Genomic DNA, 24,240 nt, shown 5'->3' with positions numbered 1-24,240 from the left:
TGGCCAATACATATATATATCAGAAGGGGCTCAGTTTCATTAGTCATCAAGGATATGCAAATTTAAACCAAAATGCTATGCCACTACATATCCAACACAATGATTTAAATGAAATAGAAGAGAGTACAAGTGTTGGCAAAGATTTGAAGCAAATGGAACTCTGGAACTCCTGGTGGAAGAGGAAAACTGATAGTAACCACTAATGGCAAACACAGAAATACTCTATGACCTAGCATTTCTACTGCTAAGTATATACCCAACAGAAAAGTGAATATGCATGCCAAAGTGCCATTATTTGTAATAGCCCCAAACCAGAAGCAACTCAATGTCCACCAACAGTAGAACGAACCAGAAGCAACCCAAAGTCCACCAACAGTAGAACGAACAACTCGAAGCATATTCATGCAGTAAGAATGAATGAACTTACAGCTCCAGGCAACAATATAGATGAATCTTACAAATATGGTGAGCAAAAGCAGCCAGAGACAAAAGATACATACTGTATGATTCCCCTTAAATAACGTTCAAAAACAGGCTACAGTAATGTACGGTGATAGAGATTAGAATAGTGATTTACCTTGACGACAGAGGTAAAGCTAAGAAGGGAGAAGAAAGGGTTTCTAGGGTCCTTGTAATACTATTTCTTGAGCTGGGTGCTGGTTTCACAGGTTTGTTCACTTTGTAAAAATTGGTCAAGCTGTATACTTTATGTCTGTATAACTGAAACAAAAAGTTTACATTGTAACTTTTAAAATGTATTTTGCCACAACGAATAACATAATGATAACATAAAAAAAGGGCAAGGATCTATAGAATTCATATAATGGAAAAGATGGCTATCAAATAATAAGACTAGTAATAAATCTGTATATGAAAAGAATTCATTATAGAAGCACACTGTGTGAGTATACATATATTTTGTGTATTTCGGTTTCATTTCCAGTGACTTTTAATCTAAAATTGAAATGCATTGTTGATTCTATTTCCTTCTTCCCCTTTGAGACAAAAATAAGCTTAGAACAAGTCAACCCTATACCTAAACAGATCAAGCAATAAATATCATCAAACTGGTGAAAGTATGTTCCACAAAAAAGTAGTCTGTGCCAATGAAGTGCCAAAAGTAGTCTGTGCCATTTCTATTCTAATGTGATTAATATTCAAATAAAAAAACTAGCTAGAAGTATCTAAATTTTAAAATAAAAATATAAGATATTAATGATCAGTAAATTAAAGGATAGTGCCTTTATATCATGACTAGAACTATAAAAGCACTTACAATAAAGCCACAAAAATGTATATTTAATGGATTTATACAGCCTTACATTGCTAAGCACCTCTATTCTAGTTCAGATTTCTATAAACAACTAGACACAAAGAAAAGTACTGAAAGGTCTGAAACTGAATTTTAAATTGCCACAGATGGCATGTTTATAACACCCCCACAATATGCTGAGTGTTCTCCATAAAACCAACCTAGACACAATCCCTGCCTCTAGGGGACTTAAAATCTAAAAGTAGATGAGGCAGCCTAATTCAAACAAAGTAAACAAATAAAAGGAAACAAAGAAGGGAATGTAAGAGAAGGGGCCTGCATTAATCTCCTGGCTCCCAGAAGGGTAACAGGCCAATCTGAAGAGAGGAGAATAAAAGCAAACAAGTGAGAACTGCCATATTTACCATAAAACTTAATATGACACAATGCAGTAAATATTCCCTAAAAAATTACGCTGACCAGACTAAAAATGCTTTGTTGTTTTCTAGCTTCAACAGTCAGAAGATCTAAATCTCCATAACAGATATAATACATACCCCACTGGTTGTGTGTAAAGGACATTAAACAGTCCATGCAAGGGGCTGACTTACAGCCCAAAATTTAAATTATTGAGTCCAAAGCCTGTGAAAGCATTATTTCAAAACTCCTGGTTCAACTGGCAATTAATCAACATGACACAACAATCTTTACCTCAAAATTCCTAAAACAAGACAGTGATTCTTACTGGATTGCATTTTTCATGTTGCCTCTAAAAGGATATATGAGCTGTATTTGGTTTGTCTGTAAATAAACATTTCATGGGCTTACAGTTCAGGCCCTGATCTCCTTATCCAGTTGACTACAGCTATTTCAATAGAAAGATGTCAAACGATCATCAGAAATGTCTCCAAATACAGAACCTCTTTAAGCCTGTGAATTAAAGTACATTTGCATTTTAAACCATGTAGATTCTTCCTGGAAGACTTCAAAATGCTGACAACATCCAATTAATTAAGTTATAGGAACCAAACTCACTTCAACAAACTGGTCCTATCTGCTTTGCTGTTTCCTTGGATCAAGTCTCTCTGGCAAAAGCTGTTTATTTAAAAAATAATAATGCAGCCAACTGCCACAAAAAAAGAAGACGAAGAAAGCAATAATATGTGACTTTGCCACATCAGTCATATATATTGAATGTGAACTATGAAGAGTGTAATTTAGGGCCGGGAACGGTGGTTCATGCCTATAATCCCAGCACTTTGGGAGGCCAAGGCAGGGAGATCACCTGAGGTCAGGAGTTCGAGACCAGCCTGGCCAACATGGTGAAACCTCGTCTCTACTAAAAATATAAAAAATTAGCCAGGCTTGGTGGCACATGTCTGTAATCCCAGCTACTTGAGAGGCTGAGGCAGGAGAATCGCTTGAACCCAGGAGGCGGAGGTTGCAGCAAGCCGAGATTGTGCCATTGCACTCCAGCCTGGGCAAAAACAGCAAAATTCCGTCTCGGGGCAAAAAAAAAAAAAGAGTGTAATTTAGAATAGAAGCTTGAGGTCAGAATTACAGACATTATTTACTCAGTGCCTCACATCTCAACCACTTTCCCCCAGTTTTCTCTGCACCAGGCATAATGATTCAATTTCCCAAAATGCTATCTTGCCTCTACTTTCAAACACGGCTTCCTGTTTAGATGGCGGACTCTTGATCACACTCTCTACATATAATATTTCCATCAGAGGAATTACATAAATAAAAATCTATTTTAGACAAATCCAAAGTAGCCAAGTAAAAGCTGTATTTGAATCTGTTTTATGAAGGCTTACAGTAAAAATGCATTTATTCGTTCTAGTAATTCAAACTCTAAACCTTGGAGTTACCATCTAATTCTTCTCTTCACATCCCACTCCTTCACAATTTGAAAAGTACCAAATTGTTCAGATTCTCCTTCTGTCTAGATCCCTCCCTCTGAAAGGGTCCCAGAAGACCCATCAAATAGGACAGCTGAGGTCCAACATGAAGAAGAGTCTGATATAAGCCAGAGGAGAGGTAGTTTAGGATAAGAACCCAAAGGTTCCAGCTAGGCAGACAATATTAATATCTGGGACCAGACTGGATAACAGAAGGAGGAATCTGAAGAGATTGCCTAGACCAGGGAGCCTGTGATACTTGACTTGAAAGGCCAAGAAGGTGTAGGCATAGATGGATCACACCAACTCAAAAGGGCCAGGTGGTACAAACACCCTGTAATTTTTGTCATATATCCCTCTTTTCAATGTCCTCTGCTAACACTGTAGCTTAGACCCTCTTTGGATCTCACTTAAGTGCAATATCTTAACTTACCTACTGTCCTCCTATTTGTCTACCTATACACTGCTGCCAAAATCATCTTCTTGAAGAGCCATGTCAAACCTCTTCGATGTTTTCCATTCACCTTCATGTAAGACTTATAAGTCCTTAAAATGACTTGCCAGACCTTCCAAGATGTGACTTCTTTCTAGCGTCATATCTGCAACACTTTTCCCCAGTGCTCTCTGCACTAGCCATGACTTTTAATCTTGCCTTTAGTTGCAAACATGGCTTCCTTTTCGGCAGAAGATACTTAATCACCTCCCCTCCCCAAAACACACTTTCTCCCTCAGTCATTCATTTTATCTACTTTACTTTTACTTTCTTGTCTCATCTTAAACATCATTGCCTTCAGGTTTTCCCTGAAACCTTCAATGGGTCCCTGCTATATTCCTAGAATACTCCATGCATCCCTTTTCATGACATTAATCAAAATTATAATGACAAACAGTAAACAATCTTGAGTTTGATGAGGGCAAGGATGCCTATGATTAAGAGTGTTCATTCCGGCCGGGTATGGTGGCTCACGCCTGTAATCCCAGCACTTCGGGAGTCTGAGGCGGGCAGATCATTTGAGGTCAGGGGTTCGAGACCAGCCTGACCAACATGGTGAAACCCAGTCTCTACTGAAAAATACAAAAATTAGCCGGGCATGGTGGTGCATGCCTGTAGTCCCAGCTACTTGGGAGGCTGAGGCAGGAAAATTGCTTGAACCTGGGAGGCGGAGGTTGCAGTGAGCAAAGATTGTACCACTGCACTCCAGCCTGGGTGACAGAGTGAGACTCCGTCTAAAAAAAAAAAAAAAAAAGTATTAGTTCCTATTACTCAAAAACCTTCAATGGCTTCCCCTATCTTCTGCATTAAGTACATATTTCTCAGCACAGGCCTTCAAGGTTGTCTACAATATGAAGCTTTATGGTCTACTGTTTCTGAACGATTCCCAAAAGCAGGATTATCTGCTCCTTCCCAAATAAGCCAAGCATATTCTAGTGTCTTCATTTCCGTAGCTTCCTCTACAAGCCTGGCTCCCCTAAGTCTTTCAAAATGCTATCCAGTCTTCCCAACCTATATCAAATTCCATCTTCTCCACAGTTTTTCCTGATTTTCCCAAATAAATTTGGCCTCTCCCATCTTTGACTCCCTTCCTGTTTAAATATATTGTATTTTCTGTTTGGTACTTTCCTAAATCCATCTAGTTGTTACAGGACTTTTCTTACACTTATTAATTTTAAATTTCTTAGATAATGGTGATACCTGTTTTTCTATATAACTAGCATCTCCTTACTGCATTTAATATATGCCTTGTATCAGAAGGTGTTTGATAAATGCATTAACTTGAATCTTTTGAGACAGGGTCTTGCTGTCATACAAGCTGAAGTGCAGTGGCACAATCACAGCTCACTGTAATCTTGAATTCCTGGGCTCAAGTGATCCTCCCACCTCAGCCTCCCAAGTAGCTCAGACTACAGGCACGTGCCACGATGCTGAGCTATTTTTTAATTTTTTTTTTTAAATAAATGGGATCTCACTATGTTGCCCAGAATGGTCTCAAACTCCTGTGCTCAAGTGTTTCTTCTGCCTCGGTCTCCCAAAGTGCTGGGATTACAGGCATGAGCCACGTGCCCAGCACTGAATCTTAAAAATCTATTACATAGGCTGGGCACCATGGCTCTCACCTGTAATCCCAGCACTTTGGGAGGCCAAGGCGGGTGGATCACTTGAAGTCAGGAGTTCGAGACCAGCCTGGACAACATGGCAAAACCCTGTCTCTATTAAAAATACAAAAATTAGCCAGGCATGGTAGTGCACACCTGTAGACCCAGCTACTCAGGGGGCTGAGACATGAGAATCCCCTAAACGCAGGAGGTGGAGGTTGCAGTGAGCTGAGATCATGCCACTGCAGTCCAGCCTGGGTGACAGAGCCAGACTTTGTCATTAAAAAAACAAAAACAAAAAAACTATTACCTATAAGGCAGCTGTGCAGCTGTGTATGGCAGTTGTCTAAATATGTGGATAAAACAATCTTAAGTACAAAAGCTACCCGTCAAATAGAGAAAAGCTAAATGGAATTAGAGAACCACGTTATGTTACCAGTGCAATAATAGAAATATATTTTATTTGCATCATAAATAATTGCTCTTTAGTTAGAGAATAAGATTTATTGACCTTATACATTAAGAGATGTCAACATTTATTTCAAATCTGATATTTCAAAGTAAATGGAATTTTAAGTCAAGTCTAATATAGCTCCATAGCACAGTGCCAAAGCTCAGTGTTTTTGTGATCACTGTTGTTTGCTGCAAAAAAAATAAACAGCAAATACATTATTTAGGTTTGCCTAAAATTATGATTCAGAAGAGATGATAGAAAGTATCAAGTTCAATCCATTAAGTTTCCAAGTGAGGAGTATAAAGACTGAGTCTCCTGGCCAAGGTCACAAAGCCAAACTAGGACAAAGGGACAGACCATCTGACTTCTACTCCAGCACTCTTCCCACCCCAATTCAATACTCACCTCAACACTGTAACAGCTAGAGCACATTATTTTCAACCAACACTGAAGCAAACAATGCTCCAGTACTGTATTAAGGCCATTTGCACATTTTTAGCTATGCTCCAGAGAAACAAAAGTGTGATAAGTGAAGGAATGAGAAGGAATTCTTATCTTTTCTCAGGAGCTTATATCATATAAAAGGTTAGAAACGAATACTATTTCATAAGCTTTCAGGAGCGTTGTGTTTAAAGACACTCTGAGAGTCAAGAAAAACTTTACAGGAAATTATACACAACTTAAAAAAATAGAATTTTCACATAAAATATGCAAATGGAGCATTTTGAGTGCTCCATTATCAAAACTTACTATTTACTTTACAGTAACCAAAAAAAGATGGAAGAAAAAAGAGAGAAAACCTAGCTGCCTATTTATTAAAACGTGTGTAAAACATGAACATGCCTACCAATACCTACCAAATATTTGTTATTAAATATTGCTTCTTACAGCTCTATACCTAATAACTGGCATATAGTGGGCACTTGAGTGTTTCATAATAAATTCTCTACTCTCTGTTAGTATCATCCAGTATTATTCTTGAATATTATGGTTGTACATCAGTCACTAAAATGTTGCTACTTGTAGAAGAAAACAATGCATACAGTCTGTATCAAATGCAAACGTTTCCAAGGCTAGAACAGTTTACATTATGTGTATATGTGTATCAATATATTTGTGTGTCTCTGTGTATGTGTATATGTATTCATTTGCTCTCCCTATATATGTATACATGTATATGTATGGTTGTATGGCATGTATTTTTAACATTAATTTTACCTAAGGATCTTATGTTATGGAACAGTGATTTTCCAGCTTTCCTTACAGCAATTTATAATATGAAAAAGATTTTACATTACAACCTAGTACACACACACACACAGACACACATACGTAACTAAAACAAAAGTTTCATGAAACAACACCCTTACTATATGCAAAGCACTAATATTTTCTATTCCATTTTAAAAAGTGGATGTTTATTATTCACTAAACTGTTTGGAAACTCATAAAAGAGAAAAAAAAAAGATACTGGGAAGGTGTACACCTTAGTTTGGCATCCATTTCTTAGAAATAACCTACAGTCAATAGATACCAACTGGAAAATATCAAAATGAAGTCTACAAACTATTAACCATCATTCATTCAAAAGTGCTGTTGAACACCTGAAAAGGCTGGGTCATAAAACAAGTCCCCACTTGGGAGGCTAAGGCAGGTGGATCACCTGAGGTCAGAAGTTTAAGACCAGCCTGACCAACATGGTGAAACCTTGTCTCTACTAAAAATACAAAAAATTAGCTGGGCGTGGTGGTGGGCGCCTGTAATCCCAGCTACTTGGGAGACTGAGGCAGGAGAATTGCTTGAACTCAGGAAGCGGAGGTTGCAGTGAGCCGAGATCGCGCCACTGTACTCCAGCCTGGGCGACAGAGCAAACTTCATCTCAAAAAAAAAAAACAAAACAAAAAACAAAAAAAACAAGTCCCCACAATTTAAAAGGAGTCAAATAATAATAGAATTTGTTCTCTGACCATAATGGAATTAGAAATCAACAACAGAAAGCTATCTGTAAAATCTCCAAACATATGGCAAATAAATAATGTATTTCTAAATAATCTAAGGGTCAAAGAAGAGATAAAAAGGAAAATTAGAAAATATATTTAAATTTAAGTGAAAACAAAATACAGCAAAATTTGGGAGAAGCAAAAACACAAGCCAGAGATTTTCTGGTTTAAGAGAAGAGAAGAAAAATGAGCCCAGACCATTCGTTAGGTCCACTTGGTTTTCTCTAGACAATCCAACCATACTACTCCCAAACTCTGCTCGCATAAGGAGGGTGGCCACCTAGAATGAGAACAATCAGATTATTATCTGAGGAAGCTTAAGGTGAAGGAACCAACTCCTCAGCTCACCCCCACTGGAGAAGTTTCTTAAGTCTGAAAAAAAAACCAGGAATCTAAATAAGAACTGTGGTGTCACTAAAAGAGATGAGCCATACAAACGGGACCATATGAATAGAGGACAGTGGGAAATACATCCAGAAAGAGGTAAGACAAGAGGATGCAGAGCATGATGGTGGAATGGACAGCACTAGACTGTATGCTTCTAGATAGCAGCTTCCTCCCCATACTAAGGACAATCCTGGAACACAACAGCCTGTTATTGTCTAATGTGTGAAACTGAACCTTCACAGATTCATCTCAGAACCAAATTAAGCACAGAAAAACCTTAGCTTCTCAGAGACCATCAAGACCAAGATGGGCCAGAAATAAAACCTGTCCTGCCTTCAGACACATGTGCTAAGGTGGCCTGAGGACCCACCCCTCCAATTCCCAAACTCTGCAAATATGGTCATATTATATATTCTAGTATCATTTATTCCAGCATTTCACAGGAGAGGAGAGAGGATAAGTATCTCAATTCCTGTTGTTAATTCAATGTAATCAGTTTATTCACTATTAAAAAGGCAGGGACTATTACATTAGTAGATGACCATTAACTCAGTTTTATGGCTAAATATTAGGTTTATCGTTTCTATTAGTAGCACTCATTAAATGAAAATAAAGGGCCCATATGTTTTCTATGCGTATTTCAGGGAACTAAAGCGAGTAAGGACGCTATTTTGCTTTCCTGGAGGCAATCCCACATCCTGCTAGGTTTGGTTTTCATATGTGCCTGGCTTCTTAAAATAGGCATAAACAGCTTTATTTAGTTCTAGGCTATTTATTTCCACAGAGAAGAAATCTCAGAACTTTTTAACTGTCATAGGTTACCTCATTTTTTTATACCTCTATTGCGATGAAGAAAGAAAAATACAGTATCAAGGACAAAAGAAAGACTGAGCTTAATTACAAAGATTTTAAAAAAAATTTACATCGTGGCTTATTAGAGAAAGAACACTATCTCGCTCTCATCTCAAGGAAAACCATTTATCCCAAAATGCATAAATACCGTGCTTCTTTAAGTTATATCATTCTTTCTAGAAAGAACTGGAGTCTTGGATTTAATCTCGTAATATGAACAGTTTACTACTCAAAACCACTACAGGAACTAAATGACTCTGTCAATTCAAAAAGTTATCTCAAATAAAAACTTCACAATGCAATGATACTTTTGACAGAGTATTTATGAACTACAACCAATGTTTCAAAATCCTTTTGGAGGAGAGAAATTCAAAGTGATGAAACAAAGATGATCAAAGTTATATTACTGATTTACAATGTTAAACGATCTCAGCATGCGTTACTTTGGAGCAGAGATTTACGAAGCACAATCAACACATTTGAGCAACGTGTCAGTGAAAATGATCAAATATGCCAAGGTCTTAATTATAACACCACTTTACATTTGTATAGAACATTCCAGTTTGCAAAGCACTTATATCCCATAAACCCATTTGACTCTATGTCTTCCAGTTTAAGTACAATAGATACGAGTTCATGTGGATAAGAGAAGCTATGTACTGAAGTGGTTAAGAATATGGAATTACGTAAGACATATTAAATTTAATTTTGCTTGCTTCTACTTCCCGTTTTAAAAACGTGGCTACTAGGAAATTTAAAATTAAAATGTAGCTCACATTGTATTTCTATTGGATAGCATTGTTCAGTCAGTTTATTGACAGATTTTATTTCCTATCCTAGGGGGCACAATCATTGGCATATAAAAAGATTAAGACAAGGAAATAACACTCTCTCCACTAAAGGATTTGACATTTTAAGTGAAGTGTCACAGGTTCAGTAATAATATTACAGCCAAGCTTAAAAGCAAAATAAAAAGTAAAGTCATACAAAACTTTGTCAGGGAATGTGGCTGTTCTCTTCTATAAACAGATTACTGATATTAAATTATGGAAAGTGATTTAAGAAACAATGTTACCATCTTTAAAAGCCCACAAATTTGCTCTGCTGAACAAGGAGGAAAATGCTCTGCCCATGGTCTGGTTTCTAGAACCTGAATGTAAAGACAGAATAAGGCAAGTAGTACTCTGATATCGTTTACTCCTTCATTTTACAGAGAAAATGAGTCTTAGCCTGACTAGGTGGCTTATCCAAAATGTCATCATTTCAAAATTTAATCAATATAAAAATGTTTATAAATATCTCGTTAGTAACAATTATTTAGATTTGTATACTAGGTCTTCAAATTCCAGTACATATTTTACACTTCAGCACATCTCAATTTGGATACTAAATTTTCGTCAGCAATATTTGATCTATATTTAGATTTCATAAAGCTCAAGGTTGAAAACTAAATTTTCATACCCAATTTGTTTCCATGTGGCTACTGGCTACATTAGACAGAAAGCTTTATAGTATATCTGGTGAGTTCAGTAATCTCAGTGAATGCTCTCTTCAACATCCAAAAACTATCATTCTCTCCTAAGGAAGAAGTGGAAGAGAAGGATCCTTGACTCTCTCTTCAGATAGGCAGTTTGGTAGCTTTCAGTAGCGATATGTAACTGCAACTATTTTTGTGTTAACTGGGCATGAGAAGGTATTAAATAAAAGATTCTAAGACTAAAAAAAAAAAAAAAAAGAATGTGGAATTGAAGCCAACTGTTTGTTTTGGAATCGTAGCATTGTCACTTACTAGATAACGCGATCATGAGTAAACTACTCAATATTTCCCTGCCTTAGTGTCATCATCTGTAAAATGGAAATAACACTGTTTCTACCTCTTGGGTATACTAAGAATTAAGTCAATTAATATATGTCAAGTACTTAGAAGGCAGAGTAACGATTACAAACACCCTGGTTTTTGAGATCAGCAGCCTAATATGTATGGATATCCATACATATCCATTGTATGGAAATGTATGGAAAATATGTACTAGCCTCATTGTACGAAGCTAGTAAGCCACACAGCCAGGAATAAAAACCAGACCTTTGGCTGCGTGAGGTGGTTCACGCCTGTAATCCCAGCACTTTGGGAGGCTGAGGCGGGTGGATCACCTGAGGTCAGGAGTTCGAGACTAGCCTGGCCAACATGGTGAAAACCCATCTCTACCGAAAATACAAAAATTAGCCAGGCGTGGTGATGCAGGCCTGTAGTCCCAGCTACTCAGGAGGCTGAGGTGGGAGGGTCACTTGAGCCTCAGAGGCAGAGGTCACAGAAAACCGAGATTGTGCCACCGCATTCCAGCCTGGGTGACAAAGTGAGACCCTGTCTAAAAACAAAAAGAACTCAGACCTCCTTCTTCCATTTGATGCTCCGTCCATAGAGGGCTGGGTTAAGTATCCTAAAGTTTTCTAGACTGACATAAACAGTTTAACATAAAATTCTACAAATCAAAAAAATTCAGCAGCTCAAACATTTATCAAATTTGATTTTAATCTATGTCTCTCTATATATGTTTCAGATTACATTGATTATTAAAAAACAAAAACAACTAATGTTCCATTTGGGGGCCAGAATTACACACTAAGGAATAGTTCTCTGAATTGCTATGTTTGTAAAACGGAACTCTATTGCCTCACTTTTCAAAAGACAAAAATGTAAATAAACTTATCACATCACATCACATAATGCTAGTATGATGTTCATTACCTCAAATTCTTTATCAAATAAAATCTATGATGATGATAATGACTGTTTTAGGATTTCCTTTTTTTTGCCCTTTAGTTTTCAAAACATTTGGTATTGGGATATTAACACCTGTAATTTAAAAAATAATCCTCCCCAAAAAAAGTGTTTCAAGGAATGAAAATAGTATTGATAGAAGAAACAACTTAGAAATTACTTCTAGAAAATAGATACCTAGGTGAAAAACTGTCCTCCTCTTTTCAGACATGTTTTAGGTATCTTTCCTTAGACTTTGTTCAAACTTTTTTTCTTTTAATGATTTAGGTGACTGTGATAACATCTTTCACTGTTATTTAAAAATAGGGCATGGGTGTGTAAATTTATGAGCTGGAACGCAAAACTGGCACACTAAATCAGAGCATTAAATCATTTAGTATATTCTAGTATAGTTAGTTTATTCTACTATAAAAATATATTTTAAGCATTGATATCTCCATGCTCTGTCTTTACATATAATTTTAATCCAATCATCTTTATTCTTTTTCATAGTGAAGAAATGTGAAATCATGAACTTTTTAACACTCTCAAATAGCCAAGCCAATTAAGAGATTATTGGCCGGGTGTGGTGGCTCACACCTATAATCCTAGCACCTTGGGAGGCCGAGGTAGGTGGATTGCCTGAGCTCAGGAGTTCGAGACCAGCCTGGGCAACACGGTGAAACCCCATCTCTACTAAAATACAAAAAATCAGCGGGGCATGGCAGCATGCGCCTGTAGTCCCAGCTACTCAGGAGGCTGAGGCAGGAGAATTGCTTGAACCCAGGAGGCAGAGGTTGCAGTGAGCCGAGATCATGCCACTGCATTCCAGCCTGGGAAACATAGCAAGACTCCGTCTCAAAAAGAAAAAAAAAGAGATTATCTTTGGACAAAGCACTCCTCCACTCCAGGCCTCTGGATCCTTCCTTGAATAAGGACAGGCCAGAACATTAGTGGTCCTCAGTCTTCTTTCCACCCCAACCGATCTGAGGGATTCAACATCTCTCCATTTATAGAAGTGATGACAGTCTGAAAACGTCCCACAGGTGATTCTAAGACACTGCCTTAGAAGCTGTTCCCCTGCTTGTACCTGCTTCTACTACACTACAGCAGGCTTATCTGAGGTTCCACACAGCTCTATGGCCTGCCACCATCTATAGGTACAGGAAAATTATAGTAATACTTCAGTGAGCTTAAGAAGAAAGGCCAAAAGTTAGTATACATCTTCATTTGTTGGAACATGAAAGATTCAAATAAGAATTTCTATACTGATGACATCAAAGAAGATGGTGTAACTGTTCATACGGCAGGCAGCACATCTAACCTAGAATTGGCTTCTAATCAAGGAGGTAGGTAAAGGAGGAGGAAAAGTAGGGAATCAATCAAAATAATCACCCCTAAGGTTTGAGGGATTGGTCTGAATGTGTGATTAATGGAAAGAAGATTTGTGTAAGTCGATTTTCCTGATATCAGAAAGGGAAGCCAAAAATGAACACACAGAGATGTGATGGTGTGTCATCCCCAATTTCTTCTCCAAAATATCAATTTGTCACGTTTGATATCAATTCTATGTAAGTAATTTTTTTTTACTCAACAATTCTATAAATAACCAATAAATACTAAAAAGATTTGGACACACGCCATATTATAAATATAAATCAAATACACTAGTTCAGCATGGTGATTGATGAGAACTGCCAAGGGTGGTATTTACAAATAATGTTCATATTTCTTTGAATATCCACTTACTGTGGACAAATTATACAGCATTTAAAAGCTATTGTTAGTTGGGTATGGTGACTTGTGTCTGTAATCCCAGACTTTCTGGAGGCCAGGAGTTCAAGATCAGCATGGGCAATATAGTGAGATCCCCATCTCTTAAAAAAACACAATGAAATTTAAAAAGCTCTTGTATGTGCAAAATTATGTGAAAAATTCTCACAACTAGGAAAGAAGGAAATAGAATTTTAAAACTTCCTTGGAAGATGTGCATTTTCTGATCCAAATGTGAACCAATATTACTTCGTCATTAATAAGTATGCAAGGTATGGTAAAGATGCTAAGGCTTCAAAATTAGGGTATTTATATAAAACAATGTGTAATTGCGCTACCTTCAAACAAGAAAACATTATTACTTAATAAATGCTGATGCTGATTGTTAAGTGTATGTTTTACAATGAGATGACCTTTAAATGGCACAAAAAATAACAGGTGATCCACAGATTTAGAATTTGAAAATAAAAAACTGGCAGGCTCTAAAAGTTGCTGTCCTCTGTACCTAAAGATGTCACCAGTGGCGAGTCAGAATGCAATGCGTACGTCACTATCACTGCTCTAACATATACTATTGCTATAATGGACTCCCGGTCAAAAAAGTGGATAAAAATGTGGGCATCAATTTCTTCTGAAACAACTACAAAATACACTGTCCATTGTTGCTTAACTTAGTGAAAAGCACTCCCTATTTAACAAACACATTCTCAATGTTGCCAGTGTGAACTGTAACTGTAAAACCTAAAACTTGGGTCAGTACACAGACCAACAAGAAATAAAAATGAACAGAAAGAAATGCCCGAATCTGAATTCTGAAGGATGTTCGCATCTGAAATGGTGGCAATAAATACTGTGAAAAAAAGACAATTCCATACACAGGGTTGAGATGGGTAAACAGTTGTTGGATGAAGATATATATTTCTTCCTCATTCTATACCCATGTGTCAAAGCATCAAAACAATTTATTTGCAACCGTTTATGTTGTGTCTCGAACTTTACATCTAAGTTTATCATGAGGGGGAAAAAAACCTGTTTGGCTTGACTCACCGTGAATCACAGCCAGGAGGTCATCTTGTTGTGTATCAGCAACTATGTTTTCGCTACAGCTATGTGACCTGAAGTGGCAGCAGCAGAGGCACCAAAATAGAAGGGGCAGGAGCCTTCTCCTGGCTTCTTGGCCGCAAATGGGCTTTCCAGCCCATTCGGGCAACTGAGCAAGAGCCAACCGCAGAGGAGAGAAAGAACCAACCCGACAGCTCCGCGGAGAAAGGCTGCAGGCCCACCCCACCTTCCGTGCCCTCCCGGGGAGGCCGGGTAAGCAAGAACATAAAAGAGGACAGGCTTAAGAAACAGCCTGGAGAAAACACAGCATGACAGGGGTCAAAACTAGCCCCATGGAGGGCAAAACCCGGCCGTGACCGTGAAGCACAGATTTCGGGACGGTCTGGACGCGCAGGAGGCTCTCTACCCTGGGGCTCCGGGAGCGGCTCCGGCGCGAACGCGCGCGGGCCCCCAGCCTTCAAGCTCCTCCGGCCGCCTGGGACCTGACCCTGCTCCCACCTCACCTGTCCGGTGCCCGCTGGCCCGGCCCGAGCCTTCAGCTCCCTGCCCGCACCCCGGCCCACCCTTCCATCCCTTGCTCTCCCCGCATGTCTCTCGGGACCACTGGCCGAGTCAGCGTGGGCAGGGGGCCGCTGCCCCGCAGCCCCAGGCCCGGCCCCGGCACTCACTTTCTGAATCCTCTTCAGCGCCATGGGGCAGGGATGGCGGTGGGGACACCGGCCGGCAGGGGTCGGCTGCGGGGCTCAGGGGCGTGGGTCGTCGCGGGTTGGGCTCGCTGGCAGCTAGGCTGGCTCCGCGCGGTGGGTCCCCGGTTAGCCGCTCCCTGGCTCGCTCCGGGCGCCGGTCCCTGCTCCGTGTGCGCCCGAGCGCGAGTGTGCGCGAGTGTGCGGGCGGGGACGCCGGCGAGACTCTTTTGTTTCCGCTTTTGCTTCTGGGAAGGAGCCTGCGCCCTCCCCGCCGCGCCCCGCCCCGCCTGGCACACTGGGAAGTGTAGTTTCAGCCCTGTCCTCGGCTGCAGGCCCCCGGACGCTGCCAGGTTACTTACTGCTGACCTCAGCCAGGCAGCTTAAGGTGAGAGCTGCCGGGGGCTGGAATTAGCCTCTACAGTCTCATTTAGAGCAAATTGCTGAACCTGGGGTGCGCATCTGTAAAATGGGGATAACAAATGAGCTCCTAACGCACATACAGGAATTTCTAAATCATCAGTTAGTAATTCCTTATCCAATAGGTGCCACAGCTGGTTTTATTATTTTTACCTTTAAAGATTTCACTGTCTTTTCTCAAATATATGGATTGTCTCAGTCACCCTGCACACATGCACAAACTCATATCAGACCCCCTACTTACCTCCTTGGTTCTTATTGCAGAGGAAAAAGGTGTCTCTTCTGTCCAATGTGCAAATCTTCCTTGTCTGAGTGCATTGTCTGCTCGTAGGTATGCCCCTCCCATAAATTACCCGCTTCGAACACCGAGTTCTGGGCTCTCACTCCCATCATTGGTTCCTTCCCTTCCGTTGACAGTCCCTGACCAATAGTCAACTCACGCTCCCCACTCTCCAATTCCTATGCACTTGTGTACCCATTAAAACTTGGCTTCTTGGCCGGGCGCGGTGGCTCACGCCTGTAATCCTAGGGCTTTGGGAGGCTGAGGTGGGCGAATCACCTGAGGTTGGGAGTTCAAGACCAGCCTGGCCAACATGGCGAAACGCTGTCTCTACTAAAAATACAAAAATTACCCAGGCATGGTGGCGGGCGCCTGTAATCCCAGCTACTTGGGAGGCTGAGGCAGGAGAATTGCTTAATCCCGGGAGGCGGAGGTCGCAGTGAGCTAAGATGGAGCCATTGCTCTCCAGCCTGGGCGACAGAGTGAGACTCCGTCTCAAAAAAAAAAAAAAAGGAAAAAAAAGTGCAAAAATCAACAGATGTTGGTGAGGCTGAGGAGAAAAGGTAAAATTTATACACTGTTAATGGGAGTGTAAATTAGTTCAGCCACCGTGAAAAGCAGTTTGGAGATTTCTCGAAGAACTTAAAACAGAACAACCATTCGACCCAGCAATCCCATTACTGGGTATATATCCAACAGAAAACAAATTATTCCACCAAAAAGATACATGTTCTCACATGTTCATCAGTACTATTCACAATAGCAAAAACATGGAATCAACCTAGGTGCTCATAAATGGTGGACTGGATAAAGAAAATGGGGCATACACCACGGAATACTATGCAGCCATTAAAAAGAATGAAATAATATCCTTTGCAGCAACATGGATACAGCTGGAGGCCATTATCCTAGGCGAATTAATGCAGGAAGAGAAAATGAAATACCACATATTCTTACTTATAAGTGGGAGCTAAACATCAGATACTCATTGTATTAGTCCGTTTTCATGCTGCTGATAAAGACATACCCAAGACTGGGCAATTTACAAAAGAAAGAGGTTTAATTGGACAGTTCTATGTGGCTGGGGAAGCCTCACAATTATGGCAGAAGGCAAGGAGGAGCAAGTCATATCTTACATGGATGGCGGCAGGCAAAGAGACAAATGAGAACCAAACAAAAGGGGTTTCTCCTTACGAAATCATCAGATATTGTCTGGACATAGTGGCTTATGCCTGTAATCCCAGAACTTTGGGAGACCAAGGCAGGGGCATCACCTGAGGTCAGGAGTTTGACACCAGCCTGGCCAACATGGTGAAACCCCGTCTCTACTAAAAATACAAACATTAACCAGAGGTGGTGGTGCACGCACCAGTAGTCCCGGCTACTTGGGAGGCTGAGGCAGGAGAATTGCTTGAACCCCAGAGGCAGAAGTTGCAGTGAGCTGAGATCACGCCACTGCACTCCAGCCTGGCAACAGAGTGAGACTCTATCTGAAAAGAAAAAAAAAAAAGAAAGAAAGAAAAAAAAATCAGATCTCATGAAACTTATTCACTACCAGAAGAACAGTATAGGGAAAACAACTGCCATGATTCAATTATCTCCCACCTGGTCCCTCCCACAACAAAGGGAACTATGGGAGATACAATTCAAGATGAGATTTGGGTGGGGACACAGCCAAACCATATCACTCAGGGACATAAAGATGGCAACAAATAGACACTGTGGACTACTAGAGAGGGGACCGAGGGAGCAAAGGTTGAAAAACTGTTGGGTACTATTGTCAGTACCTGGGTGATAAAATCATTCATACCACAAATGTCAGCATCACACAGCATACCCAGGTAGCAAACTTGCATATGTAGCCTCTAAATCTAAAATAAAAGTTGAAAAACAAAAACAAACAAACAAAAACAGAATCTTGAGCCCCACTCCAGACATGCTACATCACACTTTGCAGTTTAATAAGACTCCTAGGTGATTCAGATGAACATTAGGGTTTGAGAAGCACTATGCTGGAAGGCATAAGAGGAGATCCTAAAAATGCAGATTTCCTTTAAAGGATTTAATTTAGCAGTAAGTTTTGGGTGAAGCTCTGGAGTCTAAACTTTAGAACAAACTTCCCAGGAAGTTAGGATGCAGGTATCTGAGGACACTTTTGAGAATCTCCACCTTGAGCAAATCTTCAAATCCTTCTAAGCCTCAATTTCCTCACCCATAACTAATGCAATAAATGTTGTATTTGTTTAAAGGGAATAGAGCTGAAACTTTTGGTGCCCTTCTAACTCAAAGGTCTATGATTTGCACAAAAAATGGTGATTTTTTTTCTCTTCTTTATAAATAGAAAGAAACCTAAAAAGTAAGCTTACAAGATTATTTTTGTCTTTCCTAGGGCAGTTTACCTCCCAACAAAAGAGAAATTAACACTTATTAAAAAAATCTACGTTGGCATCTTGCAATAATAATTTACACTTTAAGATTGCTTTAAATGGGCTGGGCACAGTGGCTCACGCGTGTAATTCCAGCACTTTTGGAGGCCAAGGCAGGTGGATCACCTGAGGTCAGAAGTTCGAGACCAGCCTGGTCAACATGGTGAAACTCCTTCTCTACGAAAAATTCAAAAATTAGCCAGGCATGTTGGCACATGTCTGTAATCCTAGCTACTTGGGAGGCTGAGGCAGGAAAATCGCTAGAACCTGGGAGGCAGCAGTTTTACTGAGCCGAGATGGAGCCATTGCACTCCCGCCTGGGTGACAGAGTGAGACTCCATCTCAAAAAAAAAAAAAAAATTGCTTTAAGCTTTTCAAAACATTTCACACACATTTTTGCAACATGCAAATACATGTGCAACATATAGTAGTTCAGTGTGTTACTTAATCTCCTACTCTTTCTCCCAGGGTGTAGTTTCAAAACATAGTTTGTGATCAACTGCATAACTAATTCAAAAATGTTACTTAATGCTTACTATATGCCAGGCACTGAAGACACATGATAAAGAAAATAGATAAGATCCCTACTCACAAGCAGAACATCAAAATCCTATGGGGTGGGGAGGAGGGTACAAGACTTGTTAAAAATGCAGATTTCTAGGCATCAGGCCACACTGTCAATAAATAATCCTTGCCCTCCGAATTATCTCTGTTTGGGATACTATACTGCACTAGGTGGTAAAATATATGCAAAAGAAAGATTATATTTGGTCTTACCTTCCATAAACTTAAAATCTTCATGGTAGGAAGATAAATGCATAAAACAAATAAGTAGCAATGCAAGATATTCATTCATTCAGTCAGTCAGTCAGTCATGCAGACAACAGCAACAACAAATTTCAGGAAAATTTCCTTAAAGCAAAACAAATGGTGCAGAGGATAAGGGCTAAAGATGTTCAAAAGGGCATTGCCATGGACGGAGAGTAAGGGAAACTTTGTAGAGACAATAGAACTTGAATGCAAGACGCATTTGGAAAAGCAAAAGAATAGGTGAAGAACTTCCAATCGTAAGGAAATGCATGTGGAATGGACATAAGTATGAAATGCTCAACATGGAGGCCAAGCAAGGAAATACAACTAAGTCCAATGGTTGAGATCAGATAGTGAAGGACATTGACTGTTAGTCTTAGAAACATGAAATTGAGCTTAAATGCAACAAGAGGTTGTGTATCAGGAGAGTATTATTGTGACAGTGATGCATTAAATAGACAATTAGTCTAGTGGAGGGACATAGAATGAGGACAGAATCGGGAAAGGGAAACAAGTTCAATTGCTATTGCAGTATTTAGGACCAAAATAATAAGGGCCTGCCTGTACAAGGTCGATAGCACTAGAAACTCAAAGAAGAACTTTTTGAGAAAAAAAAAAAAGCCATGGAACTTTGTTGCAATTACATACAGAAGTAGAAAAATAGAAGAGTAAATATGAACTCTAAATTTATGAGTGGTGGATTGAGTTAAAGGTGTTAACATTGATAAGCTTTTGGAGGGGAGAATGGTAAACCGAGCTTAAGACATACACATATATGAAATGTATGTGGTATTCAAGTGGAACTTCCCTAGTGGTAGGTAGAGATATGGGGCTGAGAATATGGATATGACAGCAATCATGTGAGAGAATGATTTTGAAACCGTAAGATACAAATTGCTTCCCAAAGAGGTAAGGGGAAGACAGAGAAAAGAGAAGGCACTAGAAAATGGGCTTTGGGGAGCAGCAACAGTGAAGACTTATGAGGAAAAAGATGGGTCATGGGTGGGAAAGTAAGTGGAATACCAAGAGTGTTTTGTGTAGTGGCAGCAAAGAAAAGTGAGAGCTTTAGGTAGGAAAATAGCTTCAAAAAGATGTATTTTGCAACAGGGATCTAAGGGAATAAGGAACAGGAAATGGATATCAGAATTAGTGAGGTGCTACCTTCAAGGATAGTGTTTAAGAAGGGTGATGGGTAAATAAGACATAGTGAAAGATAAATGGGTAAATTAAATGGAGTCAAGCAGTGCTTATCACACTTTGGAAAATGCTGGGGAGGAAGGGGCATGAGATAGGAACTAAAAGAGGGCCTGTGATTTTTCCAAATGTGATCTCTGCATGCTTGAAGGTAGATGTGAAAGAGTTAGTGGGTCTATTATGTATTGCTTCAAAGCAAATTACCCTAACCCATAGCAGCTTAAATCAACAATCAACATTTATCATCTCACATAGTTTCTGTGGGTCCGGAATTTGTGAGCATCTTAGCCGGGTGGTTCTTCCTTGAGGTCTTTCATAAAGTTGCAGTCAAAATGTCGGCCAGGGTTGCAGTCATATGAAGTCTTGACTAGAGATAGAGGATCCACTTCTAAAACACTTCGCTTACATGGACAGCAGAATGGCCTTTTTTTCTGGCTATCTGGACTTTTTCATAGGGCTGTTTGTGTGTCCTAACAACATGACAATTGGCTCCCCCCTTATTCCTTCTTCAAGGAAAGAGCAAGATGGAAGTCACAATGTCTTGGAAGTCGCACACTGTCAACTTTACCCAATGTGGAAGGAAACTACACAAAGATGTGGGCACCAGGATATGGGAATCCAAGATGAGGGGCCATCTTGGAGGCTCGCCACCACAGAGGGAAAGGAAAAGTTAATGCAAGTGTTAAGGGAAAGGCAGAAGCCCTTGATACTCAAAGTATGGTCCACTGAGTGGCATCATTTGTGAAATTGTTAGAATTGTAGAATCTCAGGCTCTACCTCAGAACTACCAAATCAGAATTTGCATTTTTAAAAGATCTCCAGGTGACTCATATGCATATTACATTTTGAGAATCATTGATCCAGGGTACAGAAAGGATTCTCTTTAGAGAAGGAAACTGTAGCCTATGCAGGAGGAAGGAAGTGTAGAAGTGAGTCTTGTGACAGAGGTGAAGCAGAATAAATAAGAGTGCCTACAAATTGACTGCTTACCACACAGAGTTAGCAGTTAAGGCAACATACGACAAAATTAGACAACTTAATGAAAATAATCCTGTTTTATAATAGCTAATTTAATGCAGTGGAAAGAGTATGACCTTGGAATAAAAACATAGATTTGTATCCTGTTTCTATTGCTAATTAGCTGTATGTCTTTGGGCAAGTTTCTTAACCACTCCAGTTCTTAGTTTTTTTCTTAAATTATATGATGGCAATAATACCAATTCTATAAAGTGGGGTAGAAGATGAAAACAACAGACTATATAAAGCACTGAGTTCAGAATAAGTACCCAATAATGTTATTTTTCTCCTTTCCTCCTTGTCTTCCAGTGCTTTAAACTCTCCATCTAGGTCCTATCTTTTACCCTTTTAATCATGGTTGCTACCTGTAGGAATATTTCTGTTTAATTTTCTAGATTTTCTGTCTCAATCTTAATGATTTTATTAGAGACAACATATTACAGTTGCAAGTGCATATCTGAGAAACCATAGATATTTGGGAAACCCCTAAATCTTCTCTCATTTCATCAGAGTTGATGGAATAAAAGGTGTTATATTGAGCATGTAGTACTGGCCAAAAAATACAGGCCAATTGCACAAGAGAGGTGGAGATTGTGACTAGTGTTAACCCTACCTAAGATTATGAATATCCCTTTCCCCACCCTAGTATTGGCTCTGCATCTCCATTGTCTGCTTCTCCCCCAACACCAAGCCCCCATTTTCCCCCATTTTTATCCTGGACCCTCTTGGAAACCTATAACAGGTTTCCTATTTCTTCTTCTCACATCCTTTCTCTAAATTCACAGACACCTTTACTTTGAGACTCTTTAGAAGGCATTTAATATAAGTAACAATATGGAAACTGAGAACATCAACATACATAATGAACTACAGTGGCATGACAAATTTATAAGAATTATTTAGAAAAAACATACTACAAAACTATTAAAGATTGGTTCTCATCAAGAAAGTGAAAAGGACCGAGTGTGGTGGCTTATACCTACAATCCCAACACTTTGGGAGGCCTAGGCAGGAGGATTGCTTGAGCTGAGGAGTTCAAGACCAGCCTGGGCAACATAGCAAGACCTTGTCTCTACTAAAAATTAAAAAATAGCCAGGCATGGCAGTAGTATGTGCCTGTAGTCTCAGCTAGCCACTCAAGAGGCTGCAGCGGGAGGATTGCTTGAGCTTGGGAGATCAAGGACGCAGGGAGCCATGATTGTGCCACTGTACTCCAGCCTGGGTGACAGAGTGAGACCAAGAAAGAAAGGAAGGAATGCAAAGGAAGGGAAGGGAAGGGAAGGGAAGGGAAGGGAAGAAAGAAGGGGAGGAAGGAAAAAGACAACCCACAAACTTGTAGAAAATATTTGCGAATCACACATCTGATAAGGGACTTGTATCTAGAATATGTAAACAACTCTTATAACTCAATAAAATAAAGATAAATAACCCAATTTAAAAATAGGCAATAGATTCAAATGAATATTTCTTCAAAGATATACAGATGCATGATAAGCACATGAAAACATGCTCATCATTAGTCAATGAAGAAATGCAAATCAACGAGATAAAACTTCACGCTCACTGGATGGCTGTACTCAAAAAGATAGACAATATCAAGTGTTGGAAAGGATGTGGAGGCATTGGATCCCTCATACATTGTTGGTGAGAATGAAAAATGGTGTAGTAACTTTGGAAAACAGCTTGGCAGTTCCTCAGTATGTTAAAAATGAAGTTTCCATATGACCCAGCAGTTCTACTTCTAGGTAGCCACCCAAGAGAAATGAGAATATATATCGATGCAAAAGCTTGCACATGAATATTCCTAGCAACATTATTTGTAATAACCAAAAAGTGGAAACAACCCAAATGTCCATCAACTGGTGAATGGAAAAACAAAACATGGTATATCTAAACTATTGAATATTATTCAGCAACAAAAAGGCATAAGGTACTGAAATATGCTATAACAGGGATCCCCAACCAGTCTGTGGCCTGTTAGGAACTGGGACACACAGCAGAAGATGAGTGGTGGGCAAGTGAGTGAATGTTCATCTGTATTCACAGCCACTCCCCATGGCTCTCATTACCACCTGAGCTCCGCCTCCTGTCAGATCAGTCACAGCAGTAGATTCTCATAAGAGCATGAACCCTATTGTGAACTGTACATCTGAAGGATCTTGGTTGCATGCTCTTTATGAGAATCTAATGCCTGATGATCTGTCACTGTCTCCCATCACCCCCAGATGGGACCACCTAGTAGCAGGCAAATGAGCTCAAGGCTCCCACTGATTCTACATTGTGGTGAGTTGTATAATTATTTCATTATATATTACAATGTAATAATAATACAAATAAAGTGCAAAATAAATGTAATGCACTTGAATCATCCCGAAACCACCACCCCATCATCCGTGGAAAATTTGTCTTCCATGAAACTGGTCCCTGGTGCCGAAAAGGTTGGAGACTGCTGTGCTACAACATGGATGAACCTAAAAACCACAATGCTGCTGGGAGGAACGGCACATGCTCATAGTCCCAGTTACTCCAGAGGCTGAGGTGGGAGGATTGCTGGGCAACATAGTCACCCCAACTCCAAAAACCCAAAAAAACAAAGCCCAAACCATTATGCTAAGTGAAAGCAGTCAGTCAAAAAAGATTACATATTGTATAACCTCACTTATATAAAACGTCCAGAACAGGCAAACCTATAGAGTTGAAAAGTAAATTTGTTATTTGCTAAGGGCTGGGAGCAGGGAGGTTTGGGGGAGAATGAATGACTGCTCATGGGTACGGGGTTTCTTTGGGGGATGATAAAATTGTTCAAAAATTAGATTATGGTGACGATTGCAGAATTCCTTAAACACACTTAAAACCATTGAATTGTACACTTAT

The 24,240-nt window shown here is 39.7% G+C and overlaps 1 protein-coding gene across 2 annotated transcripts in view; it reads right to left on the bottom strand.

Annotated features, from left to right (window-relative positions):
* Positions 1-15,496, bottom strand: part of UBE2D1 (ubiquitin conjugating enzyme E2 D1) — a 34,699-nt gene extending 19,203 nt beyond the window's left edge. Inside the window, exons 1-2 of one of the 2 annotated variants that reach the window (XM_034930591.3) lie at positions 15,205-15,467; positions 578-720 (exon numbers count right to left, since the gene is read on the bottom strand). Coding sequence is in view for 1 of the 2 variants with exons in the window: in XM_003821172.5 (XP_003821220.1) it covers positions 15,205-15,228 (24 nt within the window). In the remaining variant the exon portion in view is untranslated. Of the gene's footprint in view, positions 1-577; positions 721-15,204 lie in introns of both variants that reach the window. The other variant, XM_003821172.5, reaches the window with a different exon arrangement.
* Between the last annotated feature and the right edge of the window lie 8,744 nt (positions 15,497-24,240).

Source organism: Pan paniscus, chromosome 8 (assembly GCF_029289425.2).
Source record: "Pan paniscus chromosome 8, NHGRI_mPanPan1-v2.0_pri, whole genome shotgun sequence".
NCBI lineage: Eukaryota > Metazoa > Chordata > Mammalia > Primates > Hominidae > Pan > Pan paniscus.
This window is presented reverse-complemented; position numbering and strand designations above follow the sequence as displayed.